Below are 19,154 nucleotides of genomic sequence, written 5' to 3' on the forward strand. Positions count from 1 at the left end.
ACTTTCTGGTTATTCGAGCTTACTAAGCATGAAAATGCTTACCCCTCTCTTTTTCCCTATCTCACAGAGCTCGAGGACTTGAAAGGATTGGAAGATGATTGGAGAGTCAACACACTATCAACTAGACAAGCTTTGGTATAAAGACTTTGTTTGTTTTGATCAATGGCATGTATAGTATTTTTGAGTATTTTGTTATATGTGTCATTTGATTTTCCAAATGAAGGCATGTAAAAATATGTTTATCTCTTTGTATATGGCCACGAAAATTGGCTTAATTGAGGTAGGCTATGACCTAAGAATTTATGCATGGTTTTATTTATAAGTGATGGGTCGTTACCAATTGGCAATAAGTCACATGAACGGGCCAATTTTGGATGAATTAAAGTGACATGGAAACCCATAATCACTAAATGGGAAATAACCTATCATGTATGAAAGCAATGATATGAGGCTTCCATACATCTAGTTTAATCAAGATTATTTACAAATGTATAATTGTGTTTTACTTTGAATTTGGTAACCACTAAGCACAAGTAGTAAAAAGGGGTGACTAAAGGCTTGGAAAGTAGCCTATTAGAGTCCACATGGTTAGACACACGGGCGTGTGTCTAGGCCGTATGTGACACATGGTTCCCTCCCATGGGCGTGTACTATGGCCATGTGTCCCCTCACTTAAAATTTTAGTTCAAAGTTGTACACGGGTAGGCCACACGGGCGTGTGCCATGGCCGTGTTCAAATGACAGTGTCGTCCATGGGCAGGCAAAACGTGTGTGTGTCTTGGCCGTGTTAACAAGTCAGTGTTACCCATGGTTGAAGGGCATGGGGTGCCCCAAGCCACAAGGGCCTGTGAGTCTGCACGGCCCATCTACACTGGCGTGTGACCCTTTATGTTAAGGAAAATTTTTTGAGGAGACTAAGATTCATCAAACATGCACGAATTTGTCCCGCATTGCCTTTAGGTATGTTATAGGTCTCGAAGGCCTATACAAAGGACGAGATATTCATGATTGAAAAGTTTTAATTTCAAGTGAAATTTTGTGACCCGAGTTAGTATACTGAAAGTGTAAAGTTCCGGTAATACCTCGAGCCCTGTCCCGGTACTAGATACGGGTGAAGGGTGTTACAAAAGTTATTTAATGGAGGTCTATTTGTGATTGAGACTATGTTTAATGATAATAACACCACTACTTCTACTTATATTGTTGAATTAATTGATATGTGGCATGCTAGATTAAGTCATGTGAATATTCATTCTCTAAAAAAAACTCAGGAAAATGAATCTACTCCCCATTTTAAATTATAGTAGTTTTAACAAATGTGAAATTTGTGTTGAAACCAATCATGCTAGATCTTCCTTTAAAACTCTTTCTTATAGGAAAGTTAAACTTTTAGAGTTAGGTCATACTAATCTAGAAGACTTTAAAAACACAAAGAGTAAGAGTGGAAAACGCTACTACATCACCTTTGTAGATGACTACTTTAGATATATAAAAGTTTATCTCTTAATATCGAAAGATGAAGCTGATAAAGCTTTTCTACTTTATAAAGAAGAAGTGGAAAATCAGCTTGATAGGAGAATAAAATGTCTTAGATCCGATAGATGTGATAAATATGGCACTAATTCCTTAAAAAGGTTTGTGAGAAAGACAACATTATATTTGAATTTTAAACTCCTTATTTTCTATAACAAAATGGCATAGTTGAAAGGAAAACAGAACTCTAAAAGAAATTACTAAAGCTTTACTACTCAGTTCTAGTTTACTTGACAATATGTGGGGAAGGGCCGTACTTTATGCAAACCATATTCTTAATAGAGTGTCTTAGAAAAAATTTGATTGTACACCATATGAACTGTGGAAAGGTTATGTCTCTAATCTGTAATACTTGAAAGTGTGAGGGTGCTTAGTAAAAGAAGGCTTGCCTGCTTTTAAAAGAGTACCATCGGATCTAAATTGTTGATGTTGTATTTGTTGGTTATGCTCTTAATAATGCTGCATATAGATTCATGTCTTTACATGATCATTTCATATGTGAATCTAGAAATGTTGTTTTCTTTGAGAATGTTTTCCTCTAAAGAAATCTAGTATAAGTACTGATATACAGTTAGATGAGCATGTTTTTTCTAGTGTACATAATAGAGATGTTCTTAATGATGATGTTGAACCTAAGAGGAGCAAAAGACAAAGGACTGCCATTAGTTTCAGACCTGATTTCTTCACTTTCTTTGTAACTGAGATTAGTGATTTAGACATGATTAGTGATTCTATTACTCATGCCTTTTTGGTATATGAAGATAAAAAAACCTATGATAAAGCCATAAAATCAATAGATGCTAGTTTTTGGAGAAATGTCATCAATAATGAGCTAGAGTCTACTATGTCTAATCACACTTGGGAACTAGTAGACTTGCCTAGAGGTTTTAGACCTATTAAAATCAAATATGTCTTTAGAAAGAAACTTAGACCAAATGGGTCAATACAAAGGTATAAGGCAAAATTAGTTGTAAAAAGGTTCACTCAAAAATTTGGAATAGATTATTATGATACGTACTTTCCTGTGACTAAGATATCAACCATTCGTGTGTTTTTTTCTTTAGCTTCCTTTCACAATTTGCTAGTAAATTAGATGGATGTAAAGATAAATTTCTTAAATGGTGATTTGGACGAGGAGTTGTACATGGAGCAACCTCTAGGATTTGTAGCACCTGGTATGGAAGATAAAGTTTGCAGATCAAAAAATCTTTGTATGGTCTCAAACAAGCTCCAAAACAATGATATGAGAAATTTCATAAAACTATTTTTAGTTTTGGTTTTATTGTTAATGGTGCAGATGCATATGAGTATTCTAAAATGTTTGGTTCTGATTGAGTCATCATAACTCTGTATGTGGATGACATGTTACTTTTCAACAGTAATATAGAAGCCATTAACAGAACCAAAAATTTCTTATCTACCAAGTTTGATGTGACTGATTTAGGAGAGGTAGATGCAATCTTAGGAGTTAAATTTACTAAATCAAAAAAGGGATTTGCTTTAAACTAATCTCACTATATTGAGAAAGTGATAAATAAGTTTAATAGCTCTGATGTAATCCTTGTGAAAACTCCTTTTGATTCTAGCGTACAACTAATGAAGAATAAAGGAAACAGTGTTTCTCAATCAGAGTATGCTAAAATTATTGGAAGCCTTATGTTCTTGATGAACTACACTCGGCCTGGTATTGCTTATGCAATTAGTAGATTAAGTAGATATTCCCATAATCCTAGCAATGAGTATTGGAATGCTCTAAAGTGTTTGCTTAAATACCTTAAAGGTACAATAACTTGGAAATTGAAATTTTTTTAATACCTTGCATTTATAGATGGATATTTGTGATGTAAACTGGGTAACTGATAACGATGTAGTTAGTTCTAAAAGTGGGTATGTCTTTACTCTGGGTGGAGCAGTTATTTCTTGGAAGTATGTTAAACAGGCGTATATTGCTTGCTCCACGATGGAATCAGAGTTTATAGCTCTTGACTTAGCTAGGTAAGAAGTCGAGTGGCTTAAGAATCTACTTGTAAAGATATATTTACGAGGAAAACCAACATCTCTCGTATCTCTATTATGTGACTCACAAGCTGCAATTTGTGTTGATAAGAGCCAAGCTTACAATGGTAAAAAGAAGCATATTTGAATAAGACATGAATCTGTGAGACATTTAATAAAGAATAGAGTACTTACTTTAGAGTACGTGAGGTCTGGAAGGAACCTAACTGATCTACTAACCAAAGGGTTAAGTAGGAAAATGGTTCTTAATTCGTTGAGGGGGATCGATTTCAAACCTAGTTGTTGAGGAATTCATGGTGGATACCCAACTTAGTTTTCCAAGTTTAATGTGGTCAAACGAAACCATGAAAAGACTCATAGTGTACATTTTACCTATCCCTCTAACGAACGATGTACATGCATAACGTTGAATTCCTACTTTTGATGAATTAATAGCCCCGAGTTTTGGTGGTCCTATTGAGATGGACTTGATGAATTCACCAACATGTGAGGTTGAGTTTCTTACTCATAATGAGTTCATGTCCCAGAGTTTGGGTGGTCCTACTGAAACATAGTTGATGAATTCACCAACTTTAAAATTTAGAGGATGAGCTTAATAAATGCTCTTAATGATTTCATAGACTTGATTCGGGTAGTCTATATTGAGATAGACTTGATGAAATCACCTACATAAGTGTGAAGAATTAGCCACCTTCTATGAAAGACATTGGGTAGTCTTTCTAGTGCACTTACTAGCACCTTAAGGTATATTGGCTAAAACTTGTTGATTTATCACTGAACATAAATTTGATCTAAGATAAGTAGTGTGCCATAAGTTAATACTTATCTTAACAAGTTCAAGATTCGTTCACTTGTTAAAAAGAAGAATCACTCATTTTACTATGTATTACTTCAAATCCACAAGATATTAGTTCTTAAGCGACTAATTTCGTTGTTTCTCTTCCCACGTTTTACCTTTTCTCATGTTTACAAAATTTTCAATTCTTTTGCATTAGTGGGGGAATGTTTGTATTGCAAAATGGCATATCCCACATTGGTTGAGGAAATACTTATAAAAGAGTTTAAATATAGTCTTGCCTCTTACCCTCATTGAGTAATTAGGGCTAAAAGCCCAACACACGTGCGTCACTACCCGCCCAGTCGGCCCGCGTCCGTGTTAACATGTACCTAGGCGTTTCTAACCGTTGACTTATGGTTACTTCTGATCGTTGGACCAACCCTGTAAATTACCATTTTTCTCCTTCAAAATGTCCTATAAATTGCTCAAATATTCTCCTTATTGTATACAATAATACTCAACAACAACCTATCTTTTCTCCCATAGCCCACATGTTTCTTTTTAGTATATTTTTCGATCATTTTTTAGCTCTATTTTCCAGTTATTTTTCTATTTTTTTGAAAAGACCAACATCAATTTTGTTTCATCCTCTTTATTCAGGTGTACAAATATTGAAGAGTGTGCTAACCTTGGGGGGCGACGTCCAATATATGATTACACTAATTTGGGCGAATTTGCTTCTAAGGCATTGGTTCTTCAATGACATAATTATTATTTAATTTATTTACACATGATTTATTTATCTAATCAGTGCTAACGATTTTACTTTGCAGTAGTATATTTCCTACAATCATAAATAAAGATTGTTTTTTTCTTCCTCTTTCCTTACCTTTCTTAGTCTTACATTTTATTTTCGTTCTATTTATCGTTGCAACGAACTCTGAGTTTAATAAATTCTCTGTACTGCAAACTAATATTTTTCATAAACAATTCAAAAAATTAGCATGATATATAAGTGCATTACCATGCGGGCTATTTAAAAATATAACTTTCTAGTTAGTATTTCCCTTAGGAAAACGACTTGTCTCTTTTTGAAAATTTGATGGTTAAATTTGACTCTTTTTAAAATGTTGAAGATCATGTTTATTTAAAAAAAGAATAATAGCTAAATTAACAAAAAAATAAATGTTAAAGGTTAAATTTATCATTATACAAAAAAAAATCGATCTTTTAAAGGATTTATTTGGAAAAATATAATTATGTCTTTTACCATTCTAAAATTAAAAACAAAATTATTTAAAAATAAAAAAAAGCACTACTCATGCAGCCACCTATATGTTTTAACGATGGATGTCGATGAAACAAAATCCCAGCCACGTCCGCAATTTCAAACAAATGAGGGGAGGAACCCTTTTTATGGCTATAATCCCAAAATCAGAAAATCAAATTTAAGCGGGAATTATAATAACCATAACTAATTTTAATTCGCAGTTAGAGAATGCCAGGCTGGCACTTCCTTAACTAACAATAACGACAACCGGCTTTTCGCTGGCATCATTAACCGCGGTTAACTAACCCTCGTTTCTCTACCCCAATGATTTATCCTTCTTCTACAACCTCCCTCTCCCTATATAAACCCCCTCCCGATAACTTCGAATCCCATATCCACAGCGGCGTCTTGATACACGCCCCTTCTTACTTTTATCATTCAATAATTTTCATCAACGAAGAAAAATGAGAGAGTGTATTTCGATTCACATTGGCCAGGCCGGAATTCAGGTCGGAAATGCTTGTTGGGAACTTTACTGTCTCGAGCATGGCATTCAGGTGATTTTTCGTTATTCTTGAATTATTAGATTCATCTCCTCGATGCTAGATTTTTCTTTCTTCATTTTTTTTTTGGTTTACTGTGAATTTGCTCGATTTTATCTTATTTGGTTGCGGTTAATTAGTATTCTTCTCTTCTAAATTGTAATTGAACTTATGAATTTAACTGATTTGAACCAATTTTAATATTAGATTAACGGTTTCCATTACCTTGGATAATTTAGGCGAGATTCGGTTTCTAGATGTTGATTATGTTTCGTTGCATTTCTGTTTGTCTTATTTGTTTATATCTTTTAACAGTTTGATTTTGTTCGATTATATTTGAATTTATTGCGGTGAATCGAAACGCTGTTGTTGTAAATTGTAAAATTATGATGGAACTTATTAAATCAACAGATTTGACCAATTGAAATGATTTCTGTTTGCAGCTGAATGATTTCTGTTTTTTTAGGTCGTGATTTTTTTTTTCTGTTTTTGAAATGTATCTTTTCAGCCTGATGGACAAATGCCTAGTGACAAGACTGTTGGTGGAGGAGACGATGCTTTCAACACCTTTTTCAGCGAAACCGGTGCCGGAAAACACGTCCCTCGAGCTATATTTGTTGATCTGGAGCCTACTGTTATCGATGAAGTGAGGACTGGAACATACCGCCAACTGTTCCACCCTGAGCAACTCATCAGCGGTAAAGAAGACGCTGCAAACAATTTTGCTCGTGGCCATTATACAATTGGAAAAGAGATTGTTGACCTCTGCTTGGATCGTATCCGAAAGCTTGCTGATAATTGTACTGGGCTCCAAGGGTTCTTGGTTTTCAGTGCTGTTGGAGGTGGTACTGGTTCAGGTCTTGGGTCTCTTCTCCTTGAGCGTCTCTCTGTTGACTATGGAAAGAAGTCGAAGCTTGGTTTCACTGTCTATCCTTCACCTCAGGTTTCTACGTCTGTTGTAGAGCCTTACAACAGTGTGCTGTCCACACATTCACTCCTTGAGCACACTGATGTTTCTGTGCTTCTCGACAATGAAGCGATATATGACATCTGCAGGCGTTCCCTTGACATTGAACGGCCCACTTATACCAATCTTAACCGCCTCGTCTCTCAGGTAATAATAAGAATTATTACACAACTTCTAGTCTTTTATGTTATAAATGTGAAGAAATTTGTTCATTGATCGTGCTGTTTGGCTTTAATGTTTTCAGGTTATATCATCTCTTACCGCCTCTTTGAGGTTTGATGGAGCCCTGAATGTGGATGTGACCGAGTTCCAGACAAACCTGGTCCCTTATCCCAGGATCCATTTTATGCTTTCCTCCTATGCTCCTGTTATTTCAGCTGCAAAAGCTTACCATGAGCAATTATCTGTGGCTGAGATCACCAACACTGCTTTTGAACCCTCTTCCATGATGGCCAAATGTGATCCACGCCACGGAAAGTACATGGCTTGCTGTCTCATGTACCGAGGTGATGTTGTGCCCAAAGATGTGAATGCAGCTGTGGCTACCATCAAGACCAAGCGCACAATCCAATTTGTCGATTGGTGCCCCACCGGATTTAAGTGCGGTATCAACTACCAGCCACCAACTGTTGTTCCGGGTGGAGACCTTGCCAAGGTTCAGAGGGCAGTATGCATGATCTCTAACTCAACCAGTGTTGCGGAAGTGTTCTCTCGCATTGACCACAAATTCGATCTCATGTATGCCAAACGTGCCTTCGTGCACTGGTATGTTGGTGAAGGCATGGAGGAAGGAGAGTTCTCAGAGGCTCGTGAGGACCTTGCTGCCCTGGAAAAAGATTATGAGGAAGTTGGAGCTGACTCTGCTGAAGGAGATGAGGAGGATGAGGGAGATGAGTACTGAGCGAAGGTCAGGGACGACTACACCTTTACGACTATGATGTTGCTTTAGATTTCAATGTTTTTTTTTTTTTTTTGGGTTTTGGCAACTTTGGGTGATATTTCCAGTTCATGGTATTTTCAATAAACAAGTTTATCAAGGCTTTTACTATGCCAGGAACTCCATTGATTGAATGTGGAATGTTGATTTCCTGATTGGGTATGGGATTCCAACTTTGATAAAAATGTATATGTATTTTATTTAAATAGTTTATATATATAAGGCTTTAGTAAAACATATTTTAATTTAGTTATAAAACATATTAGTATAAAAATAATTTTAATCTAGTTATATAATCAGTAAAACCAGCAGAGGGGTCTGTTGGGCATGATATGTTTTTCGAATCCATGACTTCCCCAGTCAAAGTATATGCAAAGATTATATATATATATAATATAATATAGCAAGCAACCAATCGATATAGCAAAATGTAGAAGAGCACAACCATTTCAGATTGAACTCCGAGGAACTTACACCCGAATCCCAAAGAAAGTTTATTGTTTGTGGACATTTTATTACAATGCTGTCATGAGCTTTTGCCGCCTTCATTTCATAAAACTGACTTTAGTTTGAACCGCCGAGACTCCTCTCGATTTCCATTCTCTTCTTCATCAGTAAGGCATACTTGAAAGCCATATTCTGGTCTCCCGCAGGCGCTGCGAGATTGGTACAAAAGGTTCTCCTGCAACACCTTGTCCTGGAACAAAGATGAGATTGGCTTATTACCTTTTGTGTGGCAAGACCAACCATGAGCAGCCCTCAATGCAGCTCCTGTGGAAATCATATCCGTCACTGTTGAAATAATGAAGTACAAGGTAATCAGTTAACTCAGATATTGGACTTATATGTCCTACGCATCTATGGTGTTGGGTTTTGAATCACAAACAAGATCAAAAGAACTAAAATTTGTGTTGAAAGATGAAAGACAGAAGCAAAAAATCAAATGAAGAAAAGATTAACTTCATTACTTGAATAAGCAATATGCCATATACATAAGTAGTTCAAATTACATTGGTAAAAAACAAAACTTGCTTGTGCAAGTAACTAAGCTGTAAAATCAGCTTAATGATAACCTAAAACCTCTAAAAACTGCTAAGTACTTGGCTAACCTTAACTAATCAAAAGGTTGCTATCAAATCAAATACAAGTCGAATGTTACAAAAGTTCAAAGACTGAAATACACCATGGACATTTGCATGCTGCATGGATGCTGCTTCATTTCTGCTTGGACACTTGTATGCTGCTGATATGTTGCCAACTTTCAACACTCCTCCTTGGCTACAAAGCAACAGACTCCAATTTCTTTCTTCAAATACTCGAACCTTGTGGTAGCCAATGGCTTAGTCAAAATGCCTGGGAATTGAGCCTCCGAGCAGCAATGGGCCAAGTTGATTTCCTTTGACAACTGTGCCTCCCTCACAAAATGGTACTTGATCTTGAAATGCTTATTCTTGCCATGAAACACAAGATTTTTGGCAATTGCAACAGCTGACTGATTGTCAACTTTGATCTATGTTGCTTCCAGTTGATCAGCATTCAAATCTCTTAAAAGTTTCCTAAGCCAAATGGCTTGATTAACAGCAGTAGCAGCTGCAATATACTCTGCCTCTGCAATGGATTGAGCCATTATCTGTTGCTTCTTAGAACTCCAACTAAAAACTCCTAAACCTAGAGTGAAAAAGTAGCCTGATGTGCTCTTCATATCATCAATTGAACCAGCCCAATCATTGTCTGAATAGCCAATCAGCTTTAATTCTTCAGCTCTTTCAAAGTTTACACCATAGCCTAAGGTCCCTTTAACATGCCTTAAGACTCTTTTAGCGGCCTTGAAATAAGCTACATTGCAGCAATGCATGAACTTCAATAGAAGGCTAACAGCATACATGATGTCTGGCCATGTTGCTGTCAAGTAGAGTAGGCAATCAATCAGACTTCTGTAGCTCTTTTCATCCACACAATCATGTACACTATTGTTTTGAGAGTTTTTCTCGTAGTACCATAGGAGTGCTAGCAGGCTTGCTATTTGCCATGCAAAATTTGCTTAGAATCTTCAATGCAAAAGCTTACTGGCTTATAAAAATACCATGTTCATTCTGATTCACTTCCATACCAAGGAAGTAGGTTATCAAGCCTAAATTAGTCATCTCGAAAACATCTTGCATATGTTTCTTGAATTCTTCAATCAACTCACTCTTGCAACCAATAAGTCATCTATATAATGAGACACAATCAGTAAGGTTTCTTTCTCAGCCTTTTTCACATAGAGTGTAGGTTCACTAATACTCTTCTCGAACCCCAGCCTTGACAAGTATGCATCAATCCTGTCATACTAGGCCCTTGGAGCTTGTTTTAGGCCAACAGTGCCTTTTTGAGTTTGTAGACCTTGTGTTCTTCACTAAGGACCTTGAAACCATCAGGTTTTTCAAAAAAGATCTTTTCCTTGAGAAATCCATTCAGAAAAGTTGATTTAACATCCAGCTAATGCACTTTCCACTACTTCTGAGCAGCCAAGGCAAACAACAATCTTATGGTGTCCAACCTTGCAACTAGTGCAAAGGTTTCGAAGAAATCGATGTCATGTTGCTGACTGTACCCTTTCACAACCAGCCTAGCCTTGTGCTTGTTCAGTGACCCATCAGCATTGTGTTTGGCCCTAAAACACCCATGTGTCATTCTTGTAGATCATCCTCAATTCAGCTTCCATTGCTTCTTTCCAACAGCCCTCCTTTGCAGCCTCATCAAAGCAGGAAGGCTCAACAATGGTCATATCACACCTCTCATATATGTCCATTAAGGTTCTAGTGCCTTTGAGAGGTGCATCATCATAATCATCTTCTGTTTCAGCTTCAATCTCAACATGCTTCAGATCGAGATCATGCTAGTCTTGCTCAGACAAGCTTGCATCTGTTCCATCCCATTCTCAATAGCTTCCTTCATTGAACTTCACATCTCTGCTCAAAAAAATCTTCATAGTAGATGGATGAAAGACCCTGTACCCTTTTTTCACATTGCTGTAGCCAACAAAGACTTCAGGTACGGACTTTTTTTCTAGCTTGGTCCTCTTTTCAGCTGGCACCAATGTATAGCATAAACAACCAAACACTTTCAAGTGTGCGACAATTGGTTTTTGACCAAACCAAGCTTCAAAAGGTGTTTTACCGTTGACTGCATTAGTTGGCAGCCTGTTTAGCAAATAGAAAAAGGTATTTATTGCCTCAGCCCAAAAATTGTTAGGCATTTTTCCTTTAAAAAAAAGTCACCTAGCCATATCAAAAACAGTCTTGTTCTTCCTCTCATAAACACCATTCTGTTGTGGTGTGTAGATGGTGGTCAATTGATGTTGAATTCCAACTTCATCAGAAATCTTTTGGAACCTTTGAGATACATACTCAGTCCTATTGTCTGACCTCAAAGTCTTCAATTTGCAATTGGTTTGATTCAAAGCCAATGCCTTGAACTTGCAAAAGAAGTCAGCCACATCTGACTTTTGTTTTAGAAAGCTTACCCAACAGGATCTAGTGCAATCATCTATAAACAAAGCAAAGTACCTACTGCCATTCAAGGAGGAGGTCTTCATAGGTCTACAAATGTCTGTATGGACCACTTGAAGCCTCTTTTGAGCTCTCCAAGCTTTGTTGACAGGAAAAGGCAGTCTGGTCTGCTTGCCAAGCTGACAAACCTCATACACATCATTCTCAGGCTCGATCTTGGACATGTCTTCAACTAAATTCATCTTGTGCAGCAAACCAAGTGAGTTATAGTTCTCATACCCCAGCCTTTTGTGCCACAAACATGATTCATCAATCAAAGTTGTATGTGCCTTTGCTTCTAACTGATTCACATCCAAAATGAAGGATCTATTATGCATGGCTACTGTCACCAGCACTTGATCAGAAGGATCTTTGATTGTACAAGTCTTTCCTTCAAAAATAAAGGAGTAACCCTTCTTCAAGAACTAACCAACACTAAGTAGGTTCTGGTCACTATCAGGTACAAAGAGAACTTTTGAGATAGTTTTGTTACCTGACTGAGTGCAAATCATAGCCTTGCCCTTGCCTTTGGCCTTGATGAACTCACTATTTCCATTTCTAAATTTGGACACAAAGCTGGTGTCTAGCTCCCTGAACATGCCTTTATCTAAAGCCCTATGATGAGTGCAGCCACTGTCTATCAGCCAATTCTTGCTGACTTTGCTTGAACTTGCAAAGTAGGAGGCAGTAAAAACTTACTCCTCTTGAACTTGGACATCTTCAGCAGCCTGAGCTTGATTTTGTTGCTGTGGTTGTGTTTTTGCCTTGTTTTTGCAAACTTTCTCAATGTGGCCAAGTTGTTTGCAGCTTATAAATTGAATGTCAGGCCTGTACCAGCAATATTTTTCCAAATGAGTGGATTTCTTGCAGTAAGTGCATGGTGGAAACTTCTTTTTGGCAGCATCCTTCTTCCCTTTCTCTTTCTTTTCTAGCCAAAGCTTCTTTCCCTTGTAACCTGAGTTCGAACTTGAGCTCTCTCTACTCCTGTCCTAAAAGACTTCCTCAGAATGCTCCTCTATTCTATTTTTTCTTCTTTTCTCTTATGCATAGAGAGCATTTATTAGCTCTGTCAAGGGTATAGTTGATAGGCCCATCAAGTCTTCCAAAGAAGAATTTTTTTACTCATACTTCTCTGGTAGATGACTTTTTCAACTACCCTATTGTCACTAAACTCATCTCCAAGTAGTCTTAGGTTGTTGACTGTGGCCATAATCCAGTCAGCATACTGCTTGATGGTTTCAAACTCTTTCATCCTCGGATTCTCAAAGTCCCTTCTCAAATTTATCAACTGCTGCTGCATGGTCTTGTCTAACCCTTGAAACTCTTCCTTGAGTCTGTCCCAGGCCTGCTTTGGAGAGCCACAAGCCATTATCCTTGTAAAAATAACATTTGAAACTCCATTTTGAAGACATGACATAGCCTTATACTTTTTGGCAGTGTCCTCATTATGCAGCCTGATTTGAGCTATGGTCGGATTAGCTCTCAAAGGTGGTGGCTCTGTATCAGCAAGAACAACACTCCACAAATCATGAGCTTGCAGATATGTCTTCATTTTCATAGCCCAAATATTGTGGTATTCACCAACAAAGACAGGTGGTGGTGGCGGTGGTGAAAAGCTCATCCTTTTGCAGCAACTGAACAAGCCAACAAAGATAGCTTCTATTTCTTTTCTTACAAGCACGAGTTACTCAAAGAATCAACACAAACAACTAACACATAGTAAAGGCCTTTAAAGATGACAGGCTCTTGATACCATTTGTTGGGTTTTGAATCACAAACAATATCAAAAAAACTAAAATTTATGTTGAAAGATGAAAAACAGAAGCAAAAAATCAGATGAAGAAAAGATTAACTTCATTACTTGAAAAAGCAATATGCCATATACATAAGTAGTTCAAATTAAATAGGTAAAAAAAACTTGCTTGTACAAGTAACTTATAACACCCATCACCCGAGTCCGAGGCCAGGACTGGGCACGAGACATTACTTGACTTAAACTCATGCATACGATCATTTTCGAGTTATAAAAACAACATCAAATTTAAAACTTTTCGCTCTTAATCTAATAATTCTTAATATGGGCCTACAAGGCCCAAATCATCCTTGGGAAACTATCCGGGATTAAATCGAACATCTTAAAAGACTTTAAAAAAATGTAACTTGAGATAGGGGCACACGCCCATGTGGAAAGATGACACGCCCATGTGGCCATTTTGATTAGGCCGTGCTGAAGGCCCATGTGGTTTACACGGCCTAAGAACAAGGGGACATGCCCATGCCCCAAGCCCGTGTGAATTAAATTCAAAATTTGAACCTATAGGGGTTTTCATACGGCTAAGCACACACCCCTTGTCTACAGCCTGTGTCCTTCACACGGTCATGACATACCCATGTTGCAGCCCGTGTGTAAAAATCTTGACATTCTATTTCTGACATCAACAACAAATTAGAGGCACACGGCCAAGGCACGCGCCCGTGACCAAAGGCTGTGTCCTCCATATGGTTGAGACACACGGCCGTGTCTCTACCCGTGTGTTTACTACCATGCATACTGGCTTGCAAATTCGAGGTGTAGGGGACACACGGTTGAACAACACGCCTATGGGGATGTCCGTGTGTCACACACGGCCTAGGCACACGCCCGTGTGTCTAGCCGTGTGGACAAAAATAAGCTATCTACCAAGACTTTTTGCCACCCTTACTAACACTTACCTATAAAGCAATACATACCACAAATTCACACAGCAACACAAAGCCAATTCAACCACAACAAGATATCTAATACAACCACATTACACTTTAACAATCTAACAAGAACTTGATTAGTCATGCGACTTACTCATCTATGAAATCATCATCATTTGCACTTATCAATAACCAATATTAGCCACCATCCATGGCATTATACAAAATGACTAAAGAGCTATGACAAGTCACTCGTTTGGCCCAAAACAATGTGACCATTACAAAAAAAACTAGTTCCTATACAGGTTATAATCAAAATGATAAAACTAGCTATACCAATTGCTTCAGGGATTGTGTGACTAGTTTCTCCGACATAAGGCGATGATCCACGAGCTACTTTGGCAGTACTATAAGAAAATGGAAAGGAAAAGAGGTAAGCATAAAGCTTAGTAAGTCGCATACAAATAATGAGTAACTATAAGCTACAAGGCCCGTGTGGTTTACACGGCCTAAGCACAAGGGGACATGCCCATGCCCCGAGCCTGTGTGAATTAAATTCAAAATTTAAACCAATAGGGGTTTTCACACGGCTGAGCACACACCCGTGTCTACAGCCCGTGTCCCTCACACGGCCATGACACGCCCATGTTGCAACACGTGTGTAAAAAACTTGACATTCTGTTTCTGACATCAGCAACAAATTAGAGGCACACGGTCAAGGCACACGCTCGTGGCCAAAGGCCGTGTCCTCCACATGGCTGAGACACACGGCCGTGTCTCTACCCGTGTGTTTACTACCATGCATAGTGACTTGAAAATTCGAGGTGCAGGGGACACACAGTCAAACAAGACGCCCATGGGGCTGTCTGTGTGTCACACACAGCCTAGGCACACGCCCGTGTGGACAAAAATAGGCTATCTACCCAGCTTTTTTGCCACCCTTACTAACACCTACCTACAAAGCAATACGTACTAACAATTCACACGGCAACACAAAGCCAATTCAACCACAACAAGATATCTAATACAACCATATTACACTTTAACAATCTAACAAGAACTTGATTAGTCATGCGATTTACTCACCTATGAAATCATCATCATTTGCACTTATCAATAACCAATATTAGCCACCATCCATGGCATTATACAAAATGACTAAAGAGCTATGACAAGCCACTCATTTAGCCCAAAACAATGTGACCATTACAAAAAGACTGGTTCCTATACATGCCATATTCAAAATGATAAAACGAGATATACCAATTGCTTTAGGGATAGTGTGACTGGCTTCTCCAACATAAGGTGATGATCCATGAGCTACTTTGGCAGTACTATAAGAAAATGGAAAGGAAAAGAGGTAAGCATAAAGCTTAGTAAGTCGCATGCAAATAATGAGTAACTATAAGCTACCACAAGGGATCATACTCCCAACATATCTTTTTTTGCATATGAAAGTAAGGATTCACAAACACTACTTGCTCATATTATTTTCTTACCAATCATACAACATTAGTTTGAATTCACATTTCATAATTCGTGTAAAATACACAAGTAGTCATATGCATAACTTACTCACTTTCCTCATTTACTAAACATACAATGTAAATGAAACTCGTACGTTGTAATTCTCATTTAGGTACCTGTACCACTCACCACATGGTCATAAGCTCTATCATTTCGATATAAAACATAAATCTCCTATTGAACCATTTGGAATACTACAGGATATTCAATAGCCCCAAACATGGGATAAGATGCCGACGCCATGTCCCAGACATGGTCTCACACTAGCTAGCACATCAAAGTCGATGCCATGTCCCAGACAGGTTTTACACTGACTTTCATATATGGAGGCCGATGCCGTGTCTGAAATAGGTCTTACACTGGCTCTCATCTATCGGTGTCGATGCCATGTCCTAGACAGGTCTTACACTGACACACAACAAGAAGACGCATGTCCCAGATAGGTCTTACACTAGCTTGTATATCTCGAGGCCGATGCATGTCCTAGACATGTATTACACTAGCTCTCGTCTCAATTTCGATGCATGTCCCAGACATGTCTTACACTGGTTCTCGTAATGTGGCCAATGCATGTCCCAGACATGTCTTACACTAGCACACATATCACCCAATGTCATGGCATGAATATCCAATTCCATTCCTATTGTTCAACCGAGAGTCTTTATTTCATTAATTTCTCAACATGCATACTTATATTCACAAGCAAAAAAAATTATGCAATATCAATTCAATCACACATCATAACAATATACTTGTATTATTAGCATACAACTGACCTCGGATTACAAAATGTTGGCGAATAATCGGTTTTAATCTACTTGCTCGGCCTTCCCCCGGTCTAGGTTCAAATTTTGTATTTCTTGATCTAAAATAAAAAAAATTCATCCATTTAATCACTAGATAAATTTATACAATCCAAAAATTCACATTTTTGGCAAAATAACCATTTTGCCCCTAAACTTTCACAAAATGACTATTTTACCCCTAGTCTCGAAAATTGATTTTTATCGAATTTCTTCATGCCTTAAGCCTAGCTGAACCCTTTTTACTCTTATAGCAACCCAAAATTTCCATTACTTCACCACATTACTATCTATTTTACAATCTTTACAAAATGGTCCTATTAGGGTTTTCATGAGAAGTTCTTTCACAAAAGTTGTTTATTTCACAACCATAACTCATATTCTTCCATAAAATTTTAGTTAACAACATATATGATTTCATGGCAAGACCCTAGACCCTCAACCATTTTGCACAATAGTCCCCTCATTAGTTAGCTCATGCTACAAGGGTTTCAAAAGTACCAAAATCATCAAAAATAACTACCTAAATCACTTATTGAGAGAGGAATAAGTGGCTGAAAGTTTCAAGCTTCCAAAACCCTTAATTTTTTGGTATTTTAAGTGGAGAATAAGGTGGTAAAAAAATATGATAGCTTTTCTCTTTATTTTATTTATTTATCAATTAAGTCTCCAACACCCACCTAACCTTGACAATTTGGTCAAATCTTGTCCCTATGGTTGGAAAAGCCTTGTTTAAGGGTCTAATTACACTTTAAAGACCTCCAATTATGGCTCTCTAGCTATTTAACAGCTTTGTCTAGTAAATCACAACTTTTTTCCCTTTATGCGATTTAGTCCTTTTTTGCAATTAGGCTCACAATGCTAAAATTAATTCACAAAAATTTTCATACAATCATATAATCATACTACGACACCAAAAAATAATAATAAAAATAATTTCTTGACTTTGAATTTTTTGTCTCGAAACCACTATTCCGATTAAGCCCAAAATTGGGTTGTTACATAACTAAGCTGTAAAATCAGTTTAATGATAACCTAAAACCTACTAAAAATTGCTAAGTACTTGGCTAACCTTAGCTAATCAAAAGGTTGCTATCAAATCAAATACAAGTCACATGTTACAAAATTTCAAAGACTGAAATACACCATGGACATTTGCGTGCTGCATGTATGCTGCTTCATTTCTACTTGGACACTTGCATGCTACTGATATGTTGCCAACTTTCAACATATGGTCTAAACCAAAATATAACAAAAGAAACTGATAAAAGGTTCAAATTACAATATAAATTCATTGTCAACCCAGAGTGAATGACAACATACTAGACCATCCATTGGTATAATCATCACAACCAAAAATGGATGTAATTAACCCGAGAATGTGTTTGTTTTCTGTTGCTTTACCAATAACAATAATTTTATTTGGAGAAGGCATTACGATTCTTTCTGCATGAGCATAAATAGCAAGAATTTAGCCCTCTATCAGTGCACAAATCTACAAGTAAAAATCTATTGCTTTTCAACAAAGTGGCACGGTAAAAACTCTAAACCCATGTTGCTCGGACTTGTCAGTATTTTTGAAGCATTTGTGTTTAACACCGATGTCCGTTACATTTTCAGACATGGGTATCTGAGACACTCCAAATATAAGGAAAAACTTGGAGAAACCCATGGCAGACGCATGTCCATATCTAATACTTGAAAAGTTCAAGTAACATAGGTAAAATGTCATCAGTATATAACATCACATCTATTTTATGTATGATTAACCTAGAAGGTTTATCAAAATTTTCCTCTTCTTTTACGTTCTAGCCATCAAGTGTTCAAAAGTGAAGTTTTCAAAACAGGTAGCGATATTAGCCAACTGAATGTGCAAAAGAGGCTTTTAGATGATTACTCAAGGCTTGGGAAATTTAAACAAATTGAAGATTGATTGACACTTAAGTTATTACTACATTGAATTGTTAGAATTTTAAATAACATCTAATGTAAAATTAGAATTGTAAATCAAGATTTATCATGTCAAATCATCACGAATAAATAAATAACAGAACTAGATGTGGAAGTGTAACTGAATCCATGAATTCCTTGAAGTTTTTTTTTTTTAGATATTGGGGATTTGATCTTCCAAATTAGCACACAAGAAATTGAGAGAATATTTTCCCTTTCCTAATGATCGGATATTAGAAAAGATATCTTATTGTGTAATTTTAAGACCATAACCCTAATATTTATAACCTTGGCATATTAGTTCTAATTCCTAATTAGCCCATCATTAATTAGAATTTGATTAGAACTCAATTACTAGAGTATCTACACATATTTGACCCATACTTTAGTTAATAATTAAAGCCCAATAAAACTTTAACCAAATTATATCACTTTTAATTTGGGCTAACCTATCATGATAGTAAATAATAACATGTAATTACCCTTACTATATATGTGATGTCCATATTTTCCAACATGAATTTCTTGATTGTTATATGTTCATACGAATTACAATATTTAATTGGTTAAAGTGCATGCTAATCAATGATTATCATGTATTACTAGCAAAATAACT

General features: G+C 36.9%; 1 protein-coding gene across 1 annotated transcript; it reads left to right on the forward strand.

Annotated features, from left to right (window-relative positions):
* Positions 1-5,935: 5,935 nt before the first annotated feature.
* On the forward strand, positions 5,936-8,154 carry LOC107951130 (tubulin alpha-1 chain). Its single transcript, XM_016886061.2, has 3 exons — positions 5,936-6,154; positions 6,648-7,253; positions 7,351-8,154. Exons 1-3 carry the CDS (start codon positions 6,062-6,064, stop codon positions 8,005-8,007), a joined length of 1,356 nt encoding a protein of 451 aa, XP_016741550.1. The 5' UTR covers positions 5,936-6,061; the 3' UTR covers positions 8,008-8,154.
* The last annotated feature ends 11,000 nt before the right edge of the window (positions 8,155-19,154 follow it).

This window comes from Gossypium hirsutum, chromosome A02 (genome assembly GCF_007990345.1).
Source record: "Gossypium hirsutum isolate 1008001.06 chromosome A02, Gossypium_hirsutum_v2.1, whole genome shotgun sequence".
NCBI classification, from domain to species: Eukaryota; Viridiplantae; Streptophyta; class Magnoliopsida; order Malvales; family Malvaceae; genus Gossypium; species Gossypium hirsutum.

Excerpts from the sequence above, each read along its gene's own strand:
- LOC107951130 (XM_016886061.2), top strand. The coding sequence starts at position 6,062 with ATGAGAGAGTGTATTTCGATTCACATTGGCCAGGCCGGAATTCAGGTC. Across the intron at positions 6,155-6,647 it reads GTCTCGAGCATGGCATTCAG|CCTGATGGACAAATGCCTAG; the intron begins GTGATTTTTCGT and ends GTATCTTTTCAG. Across the intron at positions 7,254-7,350 it reads TTAACCGCCTCGTCTCTCAG|GTTATATCATCTCTTACCGC; the intron begins GTAATAATAAGA and ends TAATGTTTTCAG.